This window comes from Bombus huntii, unplaced genomic scaffold (genome assembly GCF_024542735.1).
Source record: "Bombus huntii isolate Logan2020A unplaced genomic scaffold, iyBomHunt1.1 ctg00000181.1, whole genome shotgun sequence".
Lineage (NCBI taxonomy): Eukaryota > Metazoa > Arthropoda > Insecta > Hymenoptera > Apidae > Bombus > Bombus huntii.
In genome coordinates, this window is record NW_026099417.1 from 3,982 (window position 1) to 28,053 (window position 24,072).

At 35.2% G+C, this 24,072-nt stretch overlaps 2 protein-coding genes and 1 long non-coding RNA gene across 4 annotated transcripts in view; 1 reads left to right on the top strand and 2 right to left on the bottom strand.

The window, feature by feature from the left end:
* Positions 1-316: 316 nt before the first annotated feature.
* On the top strand, positions 317-9,298 carry LOC126877526 (uncharacterized). Its single transcript, XR_007695093.1, has 3 exons — positions 317-540; positions 9,060-9,198; positions 9,275-9,298. It is a non-coding gene; the product is annotated as an uncharacterized LOC126877526 (long non-coding RNA).
* Positions 9,299-11,608: 2,310 nt separating this feature from the next.
* LOC126877519 (omega-amidase NIT2-like) overlaps positions 11,609-24,072 on the bottom strand; it is a 61,817-nt gene continuing 49,353 nt past the window's right edge. Inside the window, exon 7 of one of the 2 annotated variants that reach the window (XR_007695091.1) lies at positions 11,609-11,737. Coding sequence is in view for 1 of the 2 variants with exons in the window: in XM_050640209.1 (XP_050496166.1) it covers positions 12,062-12,273 (212 nt within the window). In the remaining variant the exon portion in view is untranslated. Of the gene's footprint in view, positions 12,274-24,072 lie in introns of both variants that reach the window. The other variant, XM_050640209.1, reaches the window with a different exon arrangement.
* On the bottom strand, positions 14,815-17,269 carry LOC126877524 (omega-amidase NIT2-like; the record flags this gene model as incomplete). The annotated part of the gene is made up of 5 exons (XM_050640218.1): positions 14,815-15,174; positions 15,326-15,559; positions 15,790-15,958; positions 16,344-16,528; positions 17,092-17,269. Coding segments are annotated over 5 exons (858 nt in total), but the record flags the coding sequence as incomplete, so codon positions are not given.

Here is a 24,072-nt window from a genome sequence, read left to right on the forward strand (position 1 = left end):
TCAACGCGTTCACGCTTCACTTCATCAGCTATATCAGAAACGTTACACTAAAGAGTCAAAAGGTTGCCAAATATTCGTGCTTTACCTTTTGTTTGTGTGACGTTCTGTAATTGGTTTTCCAATTCAAGAGGTAATTTATACATTAGTTTTTTCTTTATTTGGTTTACGATTATTTGAAAGAAAAGTAATTACGAGAGGAAACTCTGATAGACTAGCGGCAAGCTACGTTCGGAACCGAGCGCGTTGTGAATTGACAATCGTAACCAAACATCGCGACACAGTTCACCACACTACGTGTACAGCATGATCACGCTGAGTGGCGTTGAAACGGTTAACGTAACTGCGCGTACGACCGTCGAATGGCAAAGATATTCAAGCTGAGAATCGTTTTCAGATGTTACAAACAGCTGTGTTGACTTTCAAGGAGAAACCATTCGACATGATCTTACGTTTGAGCCGGGACCTTCGGTTTGCAGTTTCTGCACCTGCTATAATTCGAGGCTGAAGTGGTGCCAGTCGATCGTATGCAACCCGCCCGTAGTGAGTATATGCTCATTACTTAAACACTTAACACAACCAGAGAGAAACTAAAGCACACCGTTAACGCTTGCACGCTGGTCGTTAAAGCACATGCTACGCGAATAGGGTACACAACGATTCATCTAACTTGCCTTGAATTACTTTTACAAAGAGAAACATGGACAGGAATAATTTTTTGTTACGAGTCGTTTAATTTATTCGTTCGTTAGAACGATTGGTCTGACAAATTCAAAGTCTTGTTCCGTATAAATATTTTTAAACAAGTACGTCATAAGCTTTGTATATTTTTTTTATCGCAACGAAACTGTTCAGAGAAATGTTGAAATTATTAATTACAAAAGAAGACATTTACGTTGTAAAAATGTTAGCGAAAACATTTGTGAAAAAGTTACTTTGTTATAAATTCTACAAAAAGAAATATTGAAAATCACGCGCCATTTATTCAGTTGCACGTATGAAAAGTATTTTGCATTCGCGCAAAAGAATCCCTTAAGGATACATATTTTATAATAATTGGAGTGTCAAAGTTATTACGCGGATTGGCGTATACGTGCCTTTTAATGAAACTAGGTTATTCATTTGTTATTCGTTCCTAACTTTCAACTTTATGATTTTTGCGGAATAAAATTTTATATTCCGGTTCAGTTTATAAATGATTCATTTTGAATTTAATAAAATTAGAGTTACAGCAGTGCAATTTAATAAAGAACAAATAATCATTTGTACTTTATTAAAATGTTCTTTTAGCGTCTCGTTTTAATATTTCTCTAATAATATTTTGTTAACCGTTATATTTAAATGAAGGTTTTCAAAGCAGAGACGTACTTTAACGTAGGAAATGGACGTACATTTATAATGAGAATTCAGAAGCAAAAATATTTCATACAAAAATAAATATTCCCCATGTAAATAGGTGTAAATAGCTACGTTATGACTTTTATATGTATCTAACGTTTTTCCATGCAAGCTAACGTATATTTGCTTCTTCGCTTCTTCGCTTCTGAGTAGTAAAACCTGGCATTCATGCGGTTGATAGGTAGTTACGCGCTGACAACGAAAAACATAAAATGAATAAAAAGCATGAGCCATCCTATAAAAAAAATAAAGCTGCTTTTATCTTTCATTATATATTCGTCAGAATATTGTTAATAAATATTTAAGTTCAGATTTCAGCTTAAATAAATGCATAGGATTGGACATTTATTTATATATGTATCTGTGAACGCTTTTTGACATAAAATTTTTATAACGACTAAAATGACATATTCCGATATTAAATTAATTTGATGAGAATAAAAACTGAATTTTTTAAACGAGATTTTGTATGAAGTTACATTTATTGGGAAAAATTCATTCTTTTATAATATGATAAAACGAGACTCATAGTCTGTATAAATCATTTCATGGAATATTATGTGTATGTACATGTGTTCTACGCTTTTATTATAAAAATGCTAAATGAACATAACGATCAAACGCATCGACAAATGCATTGAACATATCGATTGTTATTTTGAAAAATTGATTATCTTTTATTTGTTTCGAACTACAAATTGATTGAGACATTCGTGTTTGCTAAATTGCGAATTTAACGCAATGAAGTCGTCTGAATCCCTTGCGAGCATGTAAATATAGCGTCGAATTAACAGGTCAATTACTTGAGGTTGGAACTGAAAGAAAGAGAAAGATGGAGGAGGTCTTGCCTTTGAATGCTGGACACTTCTAAAGCCCACAGTTCGCTGAAATTGCCAGAGAATTCAATTAAATGGCAAATTAAACCATTGAACTGAATCTGTTTCCAATCGTGAGCTTGGAGGTTCTACCCTTTGAATTTTTAAACCAGTCACCCTTCTTTTGTACGTATGGTAACGAATATAATTCATAAACTAATGAAGTGTGTAATTCAATTGAAAGCTCTTTTCACTGAATCCAGTTTAGACTAAGAAAAATGATATAATAACGAAATTATCAATTTACAATTTATAGAGCGTATACTTTATTCGAAAGTGAAGTTTATTACTGCAAATATTAGTTGGCTATTTATAGCCTGTTTGAAAAGGTGATTTAATTTCGATTGATTTTCGATAAGTTTTTGTTGGTTTACTCAGGTTAATTAATCTCCAATAAAATAGAAATACCAATCCGGTAGTATAATTGCTTTCTTGCTTATTACCTTTTTACTAATTAGCGATGCACGATTCCAGACCAGTAAATATTTTTCCATCGGGAGAAGTCAGGTCGAGAGATGCAAGATTTATACGCTCGTTCTGTCAGTTATCCCAGTGTCTGTTACGCGATAGAAAATGAACGAACTGAATAATAAATGCATTATCGGCATGAAGATTGCTTGATGTAGGCCACCGCTTTTTTTTCTATCCTTCCGATACCATTTTTCTTTTTTTTTCTTCTTTTTTTTCTTTTTTTTTTTCTTTTTTTTTTTCTTTTTTTTTTTTTTTTTTTTTTTTTTTGCGAAACACTTTGCTAGTCGTGAGAAGCAGCAATTCGGTAATACGAGCGGTAATACGAGCGGTAATACGAGACAAAGCGATTCAGAACTCGAATTCATTTGTTGGAACGACGCCATGGGCAAAAGTAGATAATGGAAAACTTTCTTCCAAAGACCATTTGATAGCGCCGACGTAATCAAGAGTGTGACGATATTGCCAGAGACGTTTCTGCAAATAGAAGACTAACTTATTTACGAATTGCCGTAACACGATTGCCGCTGGTAGTATGGTTAGTAATCGCTTTATTGAATTTTCGCTTGATGTGACATCGTCGAGAGTTTCTAGCGAAATTCTTCTCCCTGTAAAACTATGTTTCTACAGCAATGGCTGTAATTTTCGAGTTACCGTTTGCGAAGAAATCTTTTTCTTTGTTACGTGTAATAGATTATTTTTAAGTTTTAAGTTTTAAATTACATTGGTAACCTTCTATAATTTATTACTCGAAGGTGGTAATTTTTTCTTAAATAGTTTGTTTTTCCTATAATTTATTATAATATATTTTACTACAGAATCCTCAAAAACATGATGTATGTATATATATCCTGAAATATTATCAGTCTATTGTCAAGTTATAGAACATTATGGAAATTGCCAATTGAAGTCATAAAAAACAAAAAATAAGGAAGTTCGTTAAAATATGTGATTTTCCAATCAAGATATAGAATTTATTCGAGTAATATAGATTACGGTAGAGATGGTGACGGTAACAATGAGTGGACTGATTCTTCGTGCGAAAACAAATTGGAAGCGCAGAGCGATGTATTGTTTCAGCGAATATCGATTTTAAAGCACGGTTTTAAAGTACGTGTGCGTTTGACTAGGTGTGTTAATTAATATTGCTGTCTGATTTTCGATATGTAAATACAATATCTACATATCTTTAAACTTATGATAATTGAACTAACAATTATTTTAAATTTAAATTAAACATGATAATTGAACTAACAATTTTTTTAAATTTAAATTAATATTTATCCTTTTAAATGCAACAATTTTTTTTAATAATAATTTCACGCGTAAGTCAGCTGCGCACATATTTGATCGTTCTTTAAAGCTTGAATCTCTGCGAAGAGAAAAAATCTTTCAACCAACAAGAACTGGTTCTACGTTTTCTATCCATTTCTTTCCAGATAAATCTCTCTCTATCTAAAATCCTTATTTCCGTATTTCCTTGAAAAGGTTAAAGTCGTTTTGTATAAAATCCAACGTAGAGAAGAAGGAAGATCCGCAAAAGATTCTTTCAGCTTTCCCTATGTTTGAGCTCGAATCAAAGCAATCCTATTCCCAATAGGGTGACTATGCGTTTAACTTCTCATAGAATCTCTCTGATTCCGTGTGATACCTTCGGTGTTTTTGAAGTATGTAATTGATGTCGTAACGTCGACGCTTTGCAGTGCGAATTCAATTTTGAGTTGCAATTTCCCTGTTTGCGTGGCAAAAGCATAAAATCGATAAACACGTTTTCTTTGCCGATGGCGCACTGTAAATATAAATATTTGAATAAATATCGCGAATTTCATGTTGCTAAAAGATTTATACTATTTATTCGTAAATAACTGTTGGATATGTTTAAGTTGAAACCACTGCATTAGGTCTTTTTTCTTGTTTAAAATTATTTGTATTGGTAAATTGAATGAAAGTTCTAACATGTAATTTGTTCTTCTCTTATAAATAGTTTACGGAGGATAAAGCGTGGGTAACTCACGACTGTCGCGATCATGACACTATACATACCTATGTATAGCACGTATACTAAGCTAACTAAAATAGCAAGTCAGAGAAATGGAAACTTAGGAAAATCTAAAGGAAGATAAAACGTTCGAGCCTTGCCAGGAATATAAGATGCTAAGTAATCTTCCTAAGTAATCTCCTCCAGCTTTTTCTAGTTTGATCAATAATTATTAGTACATGTTAGGAAAATAAATAGAATTTTTGTTCTCAAGCGAGGTATAATTTAAATTTTGTATGTACACAAAAATGTTAAATATCTGTAATAAACATGGTATAATCAATTTTTTTACATAAAATTATATTGTATAGGCTATTGTTATTTAAACATTTTAAATTGGATGAAGGAAAAAAATGACGCAAATAAAACGTAGGACATTTTAATTAAAGAGACTAATATAGAGATTTATCTACTTAACTGTGATTAAATCATCTCCACTTAACGCTCTACCTCTTCTATTAATTATGCTTCGTTAAACTATGATTACAGAGGATGGGTTTTTTGATAAAATGACATTCTGACAAATATATATAGATCGATATATATATAGATATAGATAGACAAATATATAGATTCTTACAACAGTAGTTATGAATGAACAGTAGTTATTGTATCAATTCCGTTCTTCAGAAGCTTCATTTGTGAAAAGACAATTCGCCAGAATATGGATTCACTGTAGTTATAGCTGTAGGATTTCAATCTAGTTGACAGACTTGCTTTACGTAGAGAATATCTGTCTCTTGTTCTACCTTATCGCGATTCTCTCCTCATCTTATACGCTTTGTCGAGCAAAGTAATATTGGCATATATCTCGGCTCTGGTTACAATCATTAGTTTCCGCCTAAACGGTTAGAATCACATAGCTCGCGCTCTACTCTCGTTTATTCAACATTCAGGCCATATGGTCGCATGCGACGAGTTTTATGTTAATTCCGACCGATTACAATACCTTTCTTTCGTTTACAAGGAACGACGAGACTGGCAGTTGCGTGATTTCCAATGCAAAAGCCGCGATATCTGCACGATAACCTAACCTCAACCGATTTTGTTGTACTATTCTTATGTGGACTTCGTTTGTACCACAACTTCGTCGTAACAAAAATAGAATACGTAGAACACGGCATTCCGTTATGCGATATTGTCGATTCCTAACATCCGAAAAATCAGAGATAATTTTTTCCCTACAGTTGTACATTTGTGTGAAAAATTACGAACGTAAAGTTGTTTGGTGCATGCACAGTCCTCCCCTCCCCTGCATTTGCGTGGACATGCTAGAAAGATTCACTTTTCCACGGTGAAACTGTATGAAATGTATTATAATTTCATTTTTACAAAGGTCGAACATCCTACTATGCATAAATTTAATATTAATATAAGCAGGTTTCGTGTTAAGTATTACATCTGACGTATAAGCACACGTGTGTACGAGCCTTGGTTTTAAATGTCTTATAGTAGACACCGAAAAGATTATTCAGTTGGATATCTGACTCAACATCAATATTTTACTAGGAGATAACATGTTAAGAACACGTTGGTGGATGGCATGGGAGATGATGAATGAAGACATACTTCTGTGAGATACATAAAATAGTAGTCAGAACGTATTTTGGCGCTTGGGGACAGCAACAGCTGGTGATACTGTCATACACCTCCATTTATAAACTTTCGAAAATCGATGTGACCTTCAAACTTTAGTGTATTCTGTTTCACAGCACAAAATGTTTCCGAAACGTACGTTTATTGTTACAATGAACTTGACTAATGGCTCTGAAATACTATCCTTGAAAAAACAATGGGGGAATTGGAGCAAAAAAAAGAAGGAAATAAACAAAGACCTTGTTGGTTCGTAAAAATAAAATATGCTACAGGAAAAACTTTTTCCAACGGATTGAGATGCGACGAGCTTTAAAAGCTATGACGCGAATCGAGCGTTTGTCTACAAGAGCGCATTTTCGGTGGATATATAGATATACATGTATATGTGACGAAATATACTAAAGCAATATTGACCCTTTGTCGCTGAAAGTATCAAACTACAAAACTTCCTTTCAAATTTTCAGAATAAGGAAATCAGGATCATGATAAATAATTGGAACATAATTAAAAATAATATATCTTCTCTATAAGATAATGAATACATTGGTTCATTTAATTTTTATGGATATTCAAACGCTTCTGTGAAATAAAACGTCAAGATTATAGAGTATAAAATTCATAGCTATGAAATAACTAAAACTCTGATGTATTATTAAAAATATACGTTAGGTTGTATGTAGTGATACATACAAAGATTACATGTACAAACCCATAATTAACACAATGCTACCGCAACCATTCTGCAATCTACCTTGCCCAAAACACTCTTCCAGTCACCTCCAAACTCTTCAATTCTCTCCACCTAATCACCCACAAACCATTCACAAACATGCAATTCGACGATTGATCTGTACAATTGATCGATTTCTTTTTACTACAGCCATGCAGAAAATTTCGCCTTGGAAAAGAATGTTGTGATTTCGAATGTCTGGATCACCTGAAGAACGTTACCGGAAGTGGTAAAATTTATGTCCTTGATTATGATGAATCCTCCAGCTCCTCGACTCAGCGACAAACGCTACTCTGGGTGATGAGCGTAATGGTGCTATTGCGGCTTGTTTAATTTTTCAACAAGGATCCAGATGGCGCCGTTGACGGAATTCTTTCGCTATAAACGTCAACGATCAACATCAGCCATCAGGCAATTTCATATTTGTGACTTATTTCTTCTGTGTTATTTCTTCTAATTTTATTGTTAGTTCTTCAATTTGTATTCCAAAAGATTGAACTCTTTTTACGTGCGTGTGTGTTTTTCTTTTTTTTGTAACTCGTCGAGTTGCAATTCTAATTTTTGCACTTCCTCCTTCATGTCCTCTATGTGTTTCTCGAACTCTTGTGTCGTCCTGTCTTTGTCGGAACATTCTACTTGAAGATCAGCGAGTTGATGCTCGGGATCGTAATTCAATTTTTGGTCGTTAGCAGTAATAAGCTCACGTAACTTCACTTTTGAACTTGATCTTGTTTGGTCTTGATTGTGTTTTCGTGGTGCTTGTGGTGTTCTAAAAGTAATCGTCACGTTACTTGCATTTTTAGTGCACATTGATACACTGCACTCTGCAGTTCTCCTATTTTCAAACTTGCTTCATTTAAGGTAACTTTATGAATTTCCGATTGATGCTTTAACATTTGATGTAAGCCTTCTATTGCTGTTTCACGTTCTTTCAACTGTTCATTAAATTCGTTGTTTAGCATATCCACTCGAGAAATTCCGAGTTCTTGAGCATCGTTTCTTCTTTTAGAAATTTGGCCTATTTTCTCTCGCCTGCTGCTACATGTTGCTGTCATTTTATCAACTTCTTTCTTCTTTTTTTTTCTTTTTTTTTTTTCTTGAACTTAAAATCTTGATTTAAGGTTTGTGTTTCACTATATGATTTATTATTATTAACTAGTTCAACATTATTTTCAGTAGATTTTTTTTTCGCGTGATTTTTATACTTATTTAAATAGTTTTACACGAACAAATGCATCGTACGTCAGATATACCATTTTTAATAAATTGTCGCCTTTACAACTCGAGTTACCTCTGAACGAGTCGCATGATTGATCAATAAGCCATGAGTAATTATGCAAATTCAGTTTTTTTTTCATCTATCTATCTGAATATTATAACAAAGACTTTACATTGAATATTTTATTAAAATTGTAAGTTTTTCATAAACGCTTCAAAATCCACAGTCTATTGATCAACTCCTCTATCCTTTCTCTTTCTCCTCACTAAAATAGATAAATTCCTAATGTAGTTTGTGGATAATATTTCTTTTTTTTTTTTTTCTAAAGCAAATCACATTTATCATCTGATATATTTTTTTAAATAATTTCTGTCTGTACATTTTCTTCTTTTCCCTTACTCCTCTTTCTCTTTCTAATGAATTCTTTTTATTCCGTAAAATAGTTTTTGTATATTCAATTTTGTTAAGTGCAATCCTTATTTCTGATAACTTACTTTTATTAGATAATTCTTGTGAATCTTCTACTACATCTTCCATATCATTTTGAGTGCGGCTTCTACCTTCAGTAAATTTAATATCTTGAACCGTATCATTAATTTCAATAGCTCTTTCGGTATCAAGTAAATCGCACTTATTATTTAATATACCTTTTGAATTGACTTCTGTCTCTGTAGTTTCTTCTTCTGTATCTTCTTCGAGTTTTCTTCGTTCTTCTAATCCACCTTTCTCATTTTCTAGGATCTTCCTTGTTGTTACGCCGCCTAAAACATCTGCACGCCAGCCCGCGCCAGCTCGCACCACCGGACAACAACCAGCCTGCGTAACGTCACTTCGACCCTCAATAAACCTAAGGACCCACCATAACTTTCACTTCCCTGTAGTGTTTCGCCATGTGTCTTCAATCCGTTTGTCTTGAAGAATTTCTAAAGCTTAAAAATATTCTCGAAACACAGTCGGTTTTTAGAGAGGTCCTTGGGTTTATTAGACGTACTTAAAACACGGAGAAAACGGGTATGCACCCATTAGGAAAATCCGAATAGCCCTCTAATAAAACAAGCTATGTTTTCCTCACGCACACAGTCATCTATCCACCACGATGGTAGGAGACTTCCTACTCATCCCTTCGAGCAGTAGTGCAGGTCATGACCAATCGACACCGCGGTTCGTTACCCTCACTTTTCCTAACGAAAGTGGGGACAACGAATCCGCGTTCTTTAGGCACAGGGGCATACCCACACCGAACTTTTCTTCTGTATTAGAAAAAGAGCGACAGTCAGTCTAAAAACTAACGCCTAACGCGGCAGTCTACACATAGCGCGAGAGTCGCATACTTTACGAAAATCTTTTGTCGGTTCTCGGTGTTGTCGAACATACATCTTCTCTCCTAAATATATTATAGTGCTAAGTACATTAATACATTAATCTCCATTATAAGAGCCCTGCTCTAGCGTACATATCTATCACATCTTCGTGCGACAAGTTGTTAACTATTTATTTCTCTACGTCAGTGTAATCTGTAAAGTGTTGGAAATATATAATTTATAATTCAGTGAATCACAGTGTTATACAAACTCAATCACCCCTATTATCTCAACGGAAATCAGGGGATCGATCAATTCGTGGTGTCGATTGATATAATCGTACGACCCCCGTTGACGTCTCTCCTCGCGGTTACGTCTCCCCGCAATTGGTCGGAATTTACACTTGTATTTTCATCTTCTTTAACTTCGACTTTATCCGATCTCCTAGGTCTGCCTCTATGTTTCGCTTCATCAGTTGCTATTACACCCGTTACTGCATTATCATTTTCTACAGATTTATACCTATCGCTATCACTAGCTGTGTTCGTTAAAAGAACTTCCCTTCGTTGACGAACTTATCAGTTGTTTCGTTTTCACTATCTGAAATTGATTTTTGTTTAACACCTCTTTTTTCTTCTTTGGCAAATTTATTTTCTACATTTTCCGATGCCTTTTGTTTATTAATTATTTCAGACTTGTCTTCGATTAATTTCGTCTTTAAAGCGCTTCGCAAAATTTTATTTGTGTTTGATTGTCTGGTTTGATTATAAACAATTTCTTCAAATTTTGCAGCAACATTATAACGACTGCTCCGTTTACTACTATCTAACATAGATGGAGATGGATTCTTGTCATCTTTATTCTCTAAAGACTTCTCTTGTGTATTAGCATCTAAATTTCTCGACATAAGATCTGCTGAAGTTTTTTATTCTGTAGTGTCACACGCATTTTTCGCTGTCATCATTTGGTCTTCTTCTATAAGCAAATGTTCATTATTGTAAGCATTATCTCTTGCTTTTTGTATGGATTCTAATGATATATTTTGTTCAACGTTGTCTATTGATTTTGTATCATTTTCAGCAGTTGATTTACTAACTGCTTCTAATTCCTTCGTTTCAATTTGGTTTTCTTTATTTGTATCGCCGTCCAAAATATTTCTCATTGAAATATTATCCTTCTTGTTATGATCTTTTTCTGCTTCTCCTAAACTTTTACTTTTTTTGTCGAACCGTTCTTGTAAATTTTGAGTATCTTGTGACGAAGATGGTGACAAATCATTATACAATACTGCAATATCTTCTTTCCTTCGTTTCACAGACTCTTTCTGGTATTCTGTTGAGCTATTGACATCAAACATTAAGTCTGTTTTAATGAAAATATAATCCTGTGAAGCGGTGTCAATTGATACTTTCTTTTCATAAGAATTTTCTACATTAGACTGCAATTCTTTTGAAAATTCTTTCAAAACCATTTCTTCATTTCCTACAGTAACGTCTGTTTTCTCCAAGCTTTTGTTCAAATTATTAGAAACTAAACTACCCTGATAACTCCGACTAGTCGCTACTTTAATAGTCTCCTTTAACAGTTTTCTTAACTTGATTTCGTTCTGCTTCTGCATAGCGTCTAGTATGGCCCGAATACTTGGATCCACACCAGTAGCCATAGCCAAGCCGGTGAAAATTATCCTTTGTTCCGTGGTATATATAGGGTAAAACGAATGGTAGACCGCAGCATAGTGGTTTCCAACGATCCACACTTGTTCTAATTCCTCACTCAACGTCTTTCGTGTCCATTGACGTAGAAAAAAGTAAGTTATTGTAATATCGGAATATATTAAAGGTGTAATTTTGTCCGATTAATTATAATTTATTAATAATGGATTGAAAATACAGATATTACAGACAGAAAATACAGACAGAGAAACGATGTTTGATTAACAGGAAAACTAAATGCAACGCTCGTATTTACATCAAATAACTTGACAACTATTTGGTAACTCTCTCTCTCTCTCTCTCTCTCTCTCTCTCTCTCTCTCTCTCTCACTAGCAACTCTAACACTCGACAACACTCGCAACTCAATTCTAACGACTCTATGCTTCGACGTCTCGATCAACTCTGAACCTCGCCAATGCATTCCTGCTCGGTCCTGCACGCACACACACGCACACACACACACACACACACACACACACACACACACACACACACACACACACACACTTTTCGGCTCACATACTCTGGCCTCTCGATTGCCACTCCTTGAAATATGAAACCGTACTTCTGTTTTGACGCTGCTTATCTTTTCTCGCGTCACTGTTACTAGGCGCTCTTGGATGTAAACAAACCACAAAAAGACGGCGTACACGGTGTTTTCTAATTTCAGCCGATCTCCAATCAAAGCTATTCTACGATATTACATTATCGTATAATAATAAGCTTTTAATCGTTTAATAATAACTCGTCAAGTAGAAATTCCACACGAAGCATTGTGAAGAATAATACTTGAAGAAGATCTATGTTCTTACGAGATTGGCTGTCTACAAGAACTTTGTTGGATAGATTGTATCGTTTGACGAAAATTTTATTGTTGAAAGTTAAGAAAGTTGGAAAGAAAACCCACGCTGTCTCGAAGATGTCTTGTTTTTCAGATGCTGTAAATTGACAAATAACTAGATATTAGTATTGACATTATTTGATGTCATATCTGACCTTAAAGTATAAATAAAATCAATCTAGGAATTAATGAAATTTCAAACATTTTTTCTAAGAAAACAGAAGTTTCGTTCCTCCTAATGAGTCCTCCCATGATGCAATAGAAAAATAATTTAACATTGAAAATCGTGTCAAGATCAATTTCGAAGCTATAAAATCGTCTTAAAAAAACGCTGTGATAAAAAATTTTTTGACACCTTGTACAAAGGTGTATATCAACGTAAGTGTACCTGTATGTCTATATTCGAGATTATTTATCTATTCAAGATAGCAAAGTAAAAATACTATATAGAGGATTTAATTAATGTGTGGATCAACGTATGTATCACTATATGTAACAATAATATTGACTGTATATGTACGTGTGTAATAAAAGATTTCCGGTTTACAATGTTTACGATACTGATATAAAAATACCATATAGAGGATTTAATTAACGTGTATATCTACGTATATATCATTATATGTAACAGTAACATTATGTGCATATGCGTATAATATTGGTTAAATGTTAAATGTTAAATGTTAATATTGGTTAAATGCGTTAAAGTGAAATGTTATTTACCTATTCAAGATAGCAAAGTAAACATACCATATAGAGGATTTACTACTGTTAACACTCGGTATTCTCGTATTCAAAGTATTTAACCAAATAATTTGGGAATCCAGCGGACGAGCTTGTATTTAATATGATTATATTTAATATAACAACTTTACTCAATATACGCGTAGCATTTTAAATGTCATGAGGGTTGCAGCGGACTCAATTTTAATGTACCTCGATATCTTAGCTTCTTATAATATCCTAATAAAATGTTATTTATCGATTACAATTGTCCTGTCGTATTTTATAGTGTTTGCTTTATAAATGTGAACTTTATTCAAAAAGAGTTCATCGATGATTATCCATTACAGGTTGTTAATAAACCTGAATTATGCACAAAGGAATTGCCGTTAATAACTTAAGATTCTCTGCCCGTCGTACAGGGTACATATAGTAATTATTCTCGACGATCGTAACGTTTAAGTCCAATTCGAGCTTATAGTCCCATGCGAGTTAAACAACGACAATAGTTTGAATTTCTATTTGTTCGTTTGTCGTCTGTTTATACCCGGAGCACCTGCTGTAAACCAATACAAAATTTATTAGATCTATAAATAACACATATAAAACTTATTAATTTATAATTAATATAAAATAGGAGAGCACGAAACTTCCTATTTTATGGATATGTTAAATCTTTGTAAAAAATACCATATCATTAGTATCATTTTAATCGTTCTAAAGGATTTAGCCGCATAAAGCTGTGACCCTTGGAAGAATCGATGTTCACGCGTGACAAATTGAAATTGTGCGAAGGTTCCGGTACGAACATCACAAGCCGAACATCGATACCAGGGGCACAGGCACATGTTCTGGGTTCATTATATATTTATAAAGGGCTGACGATTCAGTGGATGGTCCGGGTAAATTTAAATTGTAAATGAACGCATTGCTGGTTTCAAGTAAAAGCCTGGATAAGAGCGGATATGGTATGAGAGTCTGTCGTGGAAAGGGGAACAGGCCGCTTTTATTTGTAAAGTTTGAATCTCCTCGATATTGAAGATGTTGAAGCTGCAAGTATGTATTTCATTTTAATCCATTCGAGACCGAGATTTAATTGTAAAACGATACCTAGGTGTCGGTACGATCTGAATGTTTAGTTAGAATGATTCTGTGTTTTACTCTCTCCAGGGTATCCTTTTCATACTTTGATTTTAAATCGATGACAATCTTAAATAGTATGCCTCATATTTTTAAAATATAAAATTATATACTATGTTATTCTATAATGTATTAGGTACAGTTATATATATATATATATATATATATATATATATATATATATATATATATATATATATATTATATTATATTATATTATTTATTACATATATATATTATATTATTATATATATATATATATATATGTATATATATATATAATAATAATATATTGAAAAAAATATGAAATTAACATGATATATACATTACTACATAAGTTATATATAAAATATGTATATTATACCCTTGCCTACTGACTGATATGAATTTCTTTCGGTCTCGAATGCGTTAAAAGAGAGCGCAAAGAAGACGAAATTACTTATTGTAATTAGTAAAACGACCTGAGAGGCAGACAGGTACAAGAAAGAAGGAATATTATATTAGCGGCATTATCATGTTTTTGCTCTCTTTAAGTCTTTCATCGAGACAGACAATCTACAGGTATTAATCGACCAATTTCTCCAAGCTGATAACTTCGAATTGATGTTTATATATAAGAAGTGTTATGTGTTAATCTGTCTAAATGTTTAAAAGGTGTTATAAATTAAATGTTGTTAAACGATACGTAATTGCCTTTTGATCGTAAATTTTACTATCAAGGGGTCTTTTATGTATGCGTAATCATTGTGAATTATAACAATTTATGTGATCGATATTAAAGGTGTTTAAAAGCATATTATTATTATATATTATTATTCTATTCTCCTATATTATTATCCTATATTATTATAGCATTCCTATATTATTATAATATCCAATTACATGTTGATACACAAGATATACAGATTATTATTTATAACGTTTTGGTTTTCTTAATTGAGTCATTCATTTAGTACAAATGATAAGAAATTAGTAATAATTCGCAAAAAAAGGATATTGTAGTAGAAATATTATAAAAAAACATTTTCTGTTTTAGTGTAGAGTTACTCCTTCTTACAGACAGTGTCGTACAAATCTGTACGTCTCTGAGAAAATGTAGGTATCTGAGCCCTTACTTCCTCAACAACTTTTAGATCTGATAGAAAAAAGAAACATACGAAGTAATAAGTAATGCTTACTAATAAATTCAACAAATACAGAGGAAGATGGCTAAATCGATAAATTAACGAGACTAAAAATTAATTACATCATGGATCTCTCGCTTTTAATTTTAAGCTGTAAATTACCGATATCGGTGACTGCCATATTCTCTTGAGTTTCCAAATCGTAAAGAATCTTTCCCCAGGGATTGGTCAACTGTGTATGTCCCCATGCGACGTAACTTGCTGAAGGAACACGAGCCGGTGATATGCAAGCAACGTATAATTGATTATCATTCGCTCTGGAACGCTGAAGTAATGACCAGTGCAGTGGTCCAGTGGTCATATTGAATGCCGCTGGATATATCAGCATTTGGCAACCTAACCCAGAGAAGCAGGAAATATGAAGCCACCGAATACCAATTAACTTCGTAGTTGCACGGTTCACATTCCATCATTTCTGAATATGCGAGGACAGTCCTCTTATTGTGCTTTTAATTCTTTTATTTGTTTCATTTTCAGCAAATATACTGGTTTTTTAAATTAAGCTTCTTTTTATACAGATATTTAATTTTTTGCTAGTTAAGTATTGATCGATTAAGTTACTGTACCTTTGTTCCGATAAATGCGTGCCATTTCCTCGAATCTAATATCATAGCATATGCCAATACCTATTTTGCAGCCCTTCACATCGAACGTCGTTAGGGAGTTACCAGGACTGAGTGAATCACTCTCTCGAAAAGTAATCTTATTAGGAATGTCGATGTCGAATAGATGTACCTAATAACATAAAAATGTAGTCGCTAATTCTATTGCTGCAACTTTTGTAATTTAATATCAAAGTTACCAACTCCTAAACTTTAATTATTTTTTATTTAATAACTGACAGCGTTTTTATCACTTTCTTTTATTAAAAAATCTTATCATTTAATAATGTTTAAAAAGGAGAAAAAATAAGTATTTTCGTATGTGAAAAATTTATATTACACATTACAACAAAAATGGGCGTTTTCCGTATCATAACGTATTTTATAAACCGTAAATTATAGAATTGGTTATAGTATACGTATGTACATATGTATATTCCTAAATTATTCCTAGATAGAGTCACTTTCTTCACCCCAATATTTTCAAATTCAAAGCCATAAAGGAATATATTACTTACCTTTCGGTGTTTTGCTATCAAAGTTCCATCGGGACCCCAAATAGTACAGGTATTGTACAATTTATCGCCCTCTATTTCAGGCATCGTACCACCAACTACATAGATGTTGTTTTCTTTAGCTGCATTCGATAAAGCAACGCTCGTTTCACCATCAGGAATACTCTCGGCGTATTTTCGAAAGTACTCTGCATTGCAATATTTCAATTAATGAAAAATAACTGTCTTTTGTTCCAACCATAAATTAAATTGAAATTTTTGTCAGTTTTTTATTTTTTAAATTATTAAAATAACTAAGTTTTATATCTCGACTTAATTAAATATGCAATTACTTAGCTAACAGTATATATAATAAATTGTTTCTACAGGTTCAAAATGAAAAATGAATATTTAGAAATATTTAATTACGACAATGCTATTTGTGTTAGCATCAGTGGCTTGTTACTCTACGACTTTGCTAGTACTTTTTGAAACATAAAGTTAGTTTTCAATTAACACTTATACTAGAGGCGGAATTATAAATGCAAAATAATTGATAATACCAATTTATAAGTACCTAATTATTAGTATCTTAAAAAATATATTTATACAAAAATCACGATAATCATGAAAATGGGGAAATCCTATATTCTCGACTCAATTCACAATCTTTATGGAAGTATAAACGGTAAGGTAATTTGTCTACTTTTACTTTTTTCTATATAGTTGTTACACACATGGTAAATTATTGAAAAAAAAAACAAATTATTACGTATTCCATATGGTGAATTAAAGCATTCAGGAAGAGCTATAATATCAGCATTGCGCTCTTTTGCGCTAGAAATGTAGGAAACTGCCCGCTCTACATTTTTGCGTTTTACTTCATTTACTTCAAGTTGTACCAACGCCAAGCGAAATGCTAAAATGTTGGAAAAGTTAAATACATTCGGTTATATATTTCCCATACTTTTTATCTATAAATACTTTTTACATAGTGAATACTTACTCGACATCGTTCGCACTACTTGTTTAGCGATGTTTGTAAGTATCATAATGTTGAGGTTATGTATGGTACTACTCAATATCAACATTACGTAAGCAATACGCAGGGATTTTTAATAATTCTTGGTAAAGTTTAGGACATTAATTTTGATGTAATTGTAAACATTATTTGTTCACAATTTGTCCATTTACTTTGCAACAAAAAGAACGCATCTGCAAGCGTGTTAATCGGATAACGACGAACTTCATTTCGCAAACACCGACACGTGAAACATTTTGAAGTTACGTCGACGCGAGAGTAATTGGTTCCCTTAAATTCCTCAATTTCCATTTCTTTCGCCATGTATATTCGAGTATTGCATTTGAATTGCAGAGCAGTCGAAAGTAGAGGAGCACCTCGCCGATATATCGACAGGAACATGAATTTTTTTTCATAGGGCGAATATTTTTTCCATTGAATTATTAAACCGAGTCAAATTTTCAAACTCAACCACTTAATTTAATCGTTTTACATAAAACATTTCAATCTTTTTTCTTCTAAATACTTTACCTATATTTCATCTGGCTGAATATTCCATATTTTTAAAGCTTGTTGATAATTACAAATACGTAATTATCATTCTGAAGCTAGAAATTTGAAGTAAAATTGCTCTGCGCGAAAGGAAATAATTCAACGTTTTATATATAGCTGTTAAAATGATATAAGTTTCAGTAAAATAGCTTCACTAAAATTTGTGGTTTTTTTCCTTTTCTATTTTTTTTTTTTTTTTTTTTTTTTTTGTTTTATGTGTTCAAGGGCGAACGTTCCCTCTCATTTCCTGTATTTTTATGAGGAATTTAGCCTTTTTACACCACGAGAGCCTCAACGTTTTCATTTTCACGCTTACGCTACGCTCGTTAAACACGTTCTAATGAGACCATGTGCTGACATTGCGAGTTTTATTATTATCGCACAATAATTTATCATTTTAGATTTCAAATATTACATTCATACATTTTTCGTTGTAAATTTCTTTCTCTATTTAAACAATTTACCATTGTTGCTACAATAAATCAATTAATTAAATTAATTGATCAGTTTAAACTTAAAATATCATTTCATAAGTTTTCGTCACTTGAATCTAAAAACAACAGAAAACGGATCATATTCAACGATCACAAAACGATAATAGGACATTGTGTTTCTTCTGAAGGGCATGAAATTGTCAGGAGATTATGCCATAAATGAAATTGGAAGCTGGCTGGTCAAAGGGATTAAACTCGGTTAAACTCAATTGTGCTATATTGCACAAAGACTTGAGAACTGCTACCAAATATCTACTAGCTTAAAGGTGTGCTGATTACACCTTACAAATTGTAATTATATTTCAAATACAATCTCCTAAGTAATAAGTAAATTAAATTAATACTTTACCTAGAATCTGTGATACATTAATATAACAAAAATACATTTCTTAAATTATTCATTAATTTGCAATGTAATTAGAATATTATCTTTATTTTCTGGTGTCTTTATTATTCTTAAAAGATACGCTGCTTGTTTGCAAATTTAACACTACGTATGCTATTAATAAATCATTTTATATTTAATTTTGCAACCTTCAATCATTGTTAAAATTGATTGATAATACCGTTGGTTAATAGAAATTTGAAAATGCTCTCGTTTCCACTCGATTAAAAGGTAATTGCACAAACTGTCACAGTGTTGACTACAAATCACGTGTGTCGTTCTATTAAATTTATACACAATAGTATTTATTCTCGTTTTAATTTAAAATGAAATGTGTTATTGTATTTTTTTTTTTTATTTATTTGTTGAGATTACAATCAATTCTCGCGTTGAGAATTTTCAGTAATTTTTCTGGCGTGGCGCAGTGACATGGCTGTTTATTTACAATAAGTTAATACTTATTATAGATAGGTATAATTTATAAGTAATATAAGTAAGTGCATATGCTTAATTTGGATAATTAAATGAATCTAACGTTTAGGTCTAGCGGGTAGTGCCTCTTCAGCCTGCGAATCTGGTCCGTCGTATCGAGTAGTCCAGTGATTAGGGGGTTTCGGTGTTTGTTGATTCTTTTGCTATATCTGTCGCTATATTTTGCTATTTCCTCTTTGACGGTGGGTATCTTGAGGTCGCGGTGTATTGTTTCATTGGTTACATACCAAGGTGCGTCAATTAGGGATCTTAGCGTTTTCGATTGAAAGCGTTGGAGTATTTCAATGTTGGAGTTACTTGCTGTTCCCCATAGTTGGATTCCGTAGGTCCAGACAGGTTTTATTACGGTCTTGTAGAGGGTAATTTTATTCTGTATATTTAGTTTGGAGCGTCGGCCCGTGAGCCAATAGAGTTTTTTTAGTTTGTCCTTTAGTTGCTTCCTTTTATCTGAGATGTGTGTCTTCCACGTTAGTCTCCTGTCCAGGGTCATGCCCAGGTATCGGACTGTGTCCCTGCTAGGAACTGTTGCATTGTTGATGGTGACCTGGGGCAGGTTTGTTTTCGGAGCGTGAAGGTTACATGTGAGGATTTCTTTTCGTTGACTTTGAAGCCCCATTTGTGAAACCACTTTTCCATGGAGTCGAGACTTCGCTGGAGAGTGGATGAGGCTATTACCGGGTCTGCGTGGGTAGCCAATAGCGCTGTGTCGTCTGCAAATGTCGCTATTGTTATATCGTTTGATATAGGTAGGTCGGCAGTGTAGATGGAGTACAGTAGGGGTCCGAGGACACTACCTTGGGGTATGCCGGCTTCTATTGGGAATGTTGCGGAAGTGGCGTCTAGGCATTTAACCATGAATTGTCTATTGGTTAGGTAAGATTTTAGGATGGAGTAGTAGGGGTGGGGTAGGATCTTTTTAAGTTTGTATAGTAGCCCTTCATGCCATACTTTATCGAATGCCTGTTGGATGTCTGGGAAAACCGCTGAGCAATATTTTTTCTTTTCGAGTGTTTGGCTGATCGTATGAGTTAAGCGGTGGATTTGCTCTACTGTAGAATGATGTTTTCGGAAGCCGAATTGGTGATCTGGGAGTGTTTTCAAGTTCTCTAGGATTGAAAGGAGTCGGTTCGTGAGCATCTTCTCGAATAGTTTGGACAGGGTAGGTAAAAGACTGATTGGGCGATAGGAGCAGGTTTCGTATATCGGTTTACCGGGTTTAGGGATGAGGGTAATCAATGAGATTTTCCAAGCCTTAGGATAGTGTTCCAGGCGAAGGATAGCATTAAAAATCGATGTGATGAATGCTATCCCTTTTGTGGGAAGTTCCTTGATTGCTCTATTGCCTATTAGGTCGTGTCCTGCTGCTTTCTTGGGGTTTAGGCGACTGATTGTTTCTATAGTCTCTGCAGAGGAGAAGGGTTCGATAGGAGGGGACATTTGGAAGGGGGTGTGCAGGTATTCAGTAACGTCCGCGGCGGCTTTGGGGGAATGGGGTTTGAATACTTTTGACAAGTGTTTTGCAAACAGGTCGGCTTTTTCTATAGGGCTTCGCGCCCATCCACCTTGCGGACGGCGGATAGGTGGGATTATTTGTGGGGGGCGTGTGAGTTTCCTGGAGGCCTTCCATAGTGAGTAGTTGGCGTCGGCTGTGGGGGATAAGCTGGCGAGGTATTTATGGAAACAGTCGTTTTTATAGTTTCTTAAGGTTCTGGATAGCTTTCTAGTTGCGTTGTTAAGTTTGCGTTTGTCCTCCGGTGTTCTATGGGTCTGCCATACTCTTCTTAGTCTACGTTTTTCTGCTATTTTTTTTTTAGTATGTATTGGGGATATTCTTGTTTGCTGTTAGATGGCTTTGTCGGTGTGGAGAGGCGGATTGCGTTTATTATGCTCGTGTTTAAGTATTCCGTGGCTGCTTCGATATCTTCCTTTGTTTTTAGTGGGGTGAAGGCTCTGAGGTCGAGTGTGTAAAGACTTCTCTGAAGAGCTGCCAGTTGGTGTGTTGGTTGTGAATGGAGCCATTAGGTGTATTCTCGATGATTGTTGAACTGACTGTTGCTATCACGGGAGAATGATCAGAGGAGAGATCAGCCGAGGAGTTGATCTGGACGTGTCTTGATGGGATATTTTTAGTTATGAAGAAGTCGAGAAGGTCGGGTATTTTGTTGGTGTCAGTGGGCCAGTATGTGGGTTCGTATGTGGTGAGGTAGTTGAGGTTGTTGTTTATTATGCTGTTTAAGAGGTTTTTGCCTCTTGCTGTAACCAGTCTGCTGCCCCATTGGATGTGCTTGGCGTTATAGTCTCCTCCAACTATGAATCTATTGCCCAGGGTGTCCAGGAAGTTATCAAAGTCTTCTTTGGCGATGGAGTGTCTGGGAGGGCAGTATACTGCTGAGGTGGTGATTGAGCCATGACAGTCTTCTATTGCTACGTTTGTTGCTTGGAGGTAGTCTTTCTGGAATGATGGAAGTTCGTAGTGCTTAATACTTGCTTTGATTATTATTCCGGTGCCACCGTTGGGTATGGTAGAATTTGTAACCATTTATTTTCAGGTAGCTCTTGTCGGTGAAGTGGGTTTCCGATACGAGCATTACGTCGATTTGCTGGTGTTTTAAGAAGAGTTCTAGTTCAAGTTTGTGTTGCGCTAGACCGTTGGCGTTCCAGAGTGCTATGCGCCTTGGTTTTATTTTGAGTCGGGGCGTGCTAATTTTTCCACGATGAGTGTTAGTAGCGATAGCAAGTGATTTATTTGCTCCGATTGTTTCTCTATTAGCTTTTCAAGCCTTGAGGAGTTGTCTGTGTTAGGTGGGTTGGGGACACTGTTTTGGGGAAGGTTCCTTTGGCTGTTCGGGTTATTTTGGATGCCTTGTACTGCTTGGGCATAGGAGGTTGAGGTGGAGATGAATTTGGAGATGGTAGGACTGGGTGTTTGGTTGGTTGAGGGGGTTGGGGTAGTCGTGAATTTCGGCGGGCTGGGTGTTTGGTTGGATACCTCTTTTGCTCTGAGCTTAGGGTACCTGTTCGTGTATAGTGTTTTATATGCTGGGCAGCCTTTGTAGTTGGCAGGGTGGTCCCCTTGGCAGTGGATGCATTTCGCTGGGGTTTCCGGTGATTTGGCGCACTGGTCAGTGGAGTGAGTGCCTGCGCATTTAACGCAGCGGAAAGTATGGTTGCAGTATTTCTGCGTATGACCGTACCTTTGGCACCTTTTGCACTGCACTATTTCTTTTTTCACGAGCGGTGGTTCGATCTTTACTATCGCGTTCATTAGGCGACTGATGTTGTAGATTTCCTTATTGTTCGGCTTTTGTTTAATGTCTAGGAAGAATAAGGATAACGGGTCTTTCGAGACTCTATGCCTTATATTACTTACGTTGATGACTTCGTGGCCGAGTTTTGAGAGTTCGTATTTTAGTTCGTCTATGTCTGCTGAGTGGTGTATGTTTCGTAGGACCACCCGGAAAGGCCTTTCCTGTTTGAGCTGGTAGGTGTGGAAGTTGGCGTTCAGGGTCCTGAGTGTCTTGGTGAGTTTTCTGTAAGCTTCTGGGTTCGTCGGTAGTATTTTTACTTTGTTGTTGCTTATCTTAAGGTTATATTCCTCCTTGCTGATATCTCTCTCTAGGGACTTGATCATTGTCTGTATGTCAATGACGTCGTCCACAAATATTGGTGGGGGAGGGGGGATTCTCTGTGAGTGTTGGTTTGGTGGCGGTTCTACGATTTCCATGGCGTCGTTTGAGGATTCCAATACGGCGAACCTGTTGTGTGTGTTTATTTGCGTTGCTGTTTCTATTTTCCTTTTCTTTGTAGTGTTAGCGTCGTTAGTGCGGAGAGTTCTGCTACACTTCTGCCACGGGGGGGGGGGGGGGGGTAGCACGGGGTAGCTGCGAGTCTGCTCCGGAGAGCCTGGTCGCGGTTGCTGGGCCATCATCGAGCTAGTTAATTCGGAATGAACAACTAGTCGTGAGGCTGTGAGGCTAGTATTCGGGTTGGGGTTAGGTGCGTGGGATTTTCTTCTCCCTAAAGGGTAAGGGACACTTAGCTGTGTTCTCTTTCGACTCAGATTTCTCAGATTTCTTGAACGATAAATGTTTATTCACTCTAATGTCAATGAGTACACTTGATACAGGATTCGCGATTGTATTCGGTTCGCGAATGCGCGGTTATAAGATAGAGCTTGGATAGTTACGATTCGAGATACGCTGCGAGTGCGGACAATGATTGCACGAGATGTCGAGAGCTTAGATAATTATTCGGCTCGAACCGTGTAAGTATAACGATCGTGATATACTGCGGTAACTCGCGGTAATAGACTGACATTTTTGTCGCGATGCTGCTGCGGAGGAAGACTCGTTGGGATGTGTCTAAGGATGCGAAGGCATCCTTCGGGATTCGTTGAGAAAAGCTTTGAGAGGGTGTTGCTAGCGGGCAGCGTCGTACGTGAGAGATAGCAGATTTCTCGTGTGTCCCCGTGGTAGGTGGTCGACTTCGAGACTGATAAACAAAGACTGTTTGTCTCTTTGGAGGACCTTAGCTAAAATAAATCCTAAGATTTATAGCGGTCCCTTGGCTAGCTGGAAATATTCGGTACGAATGTATCGACATCTGGCAATCATCTTGTCCGCAGGTATAGGGTCTTTGTGTCGTGCGTCACGCGACGTAAACTGTTGGGAAGTTTACTGTCAAGTGCCGCCACATGTTCAAGGAAAATGTATCTGCAGCCGGTTATAGCGGTATTTACGTTACGGATGATCTATGGGAAGATTCACACGAACAAACCTTTATGGACTAACCAAATTTATTTTGTTATTA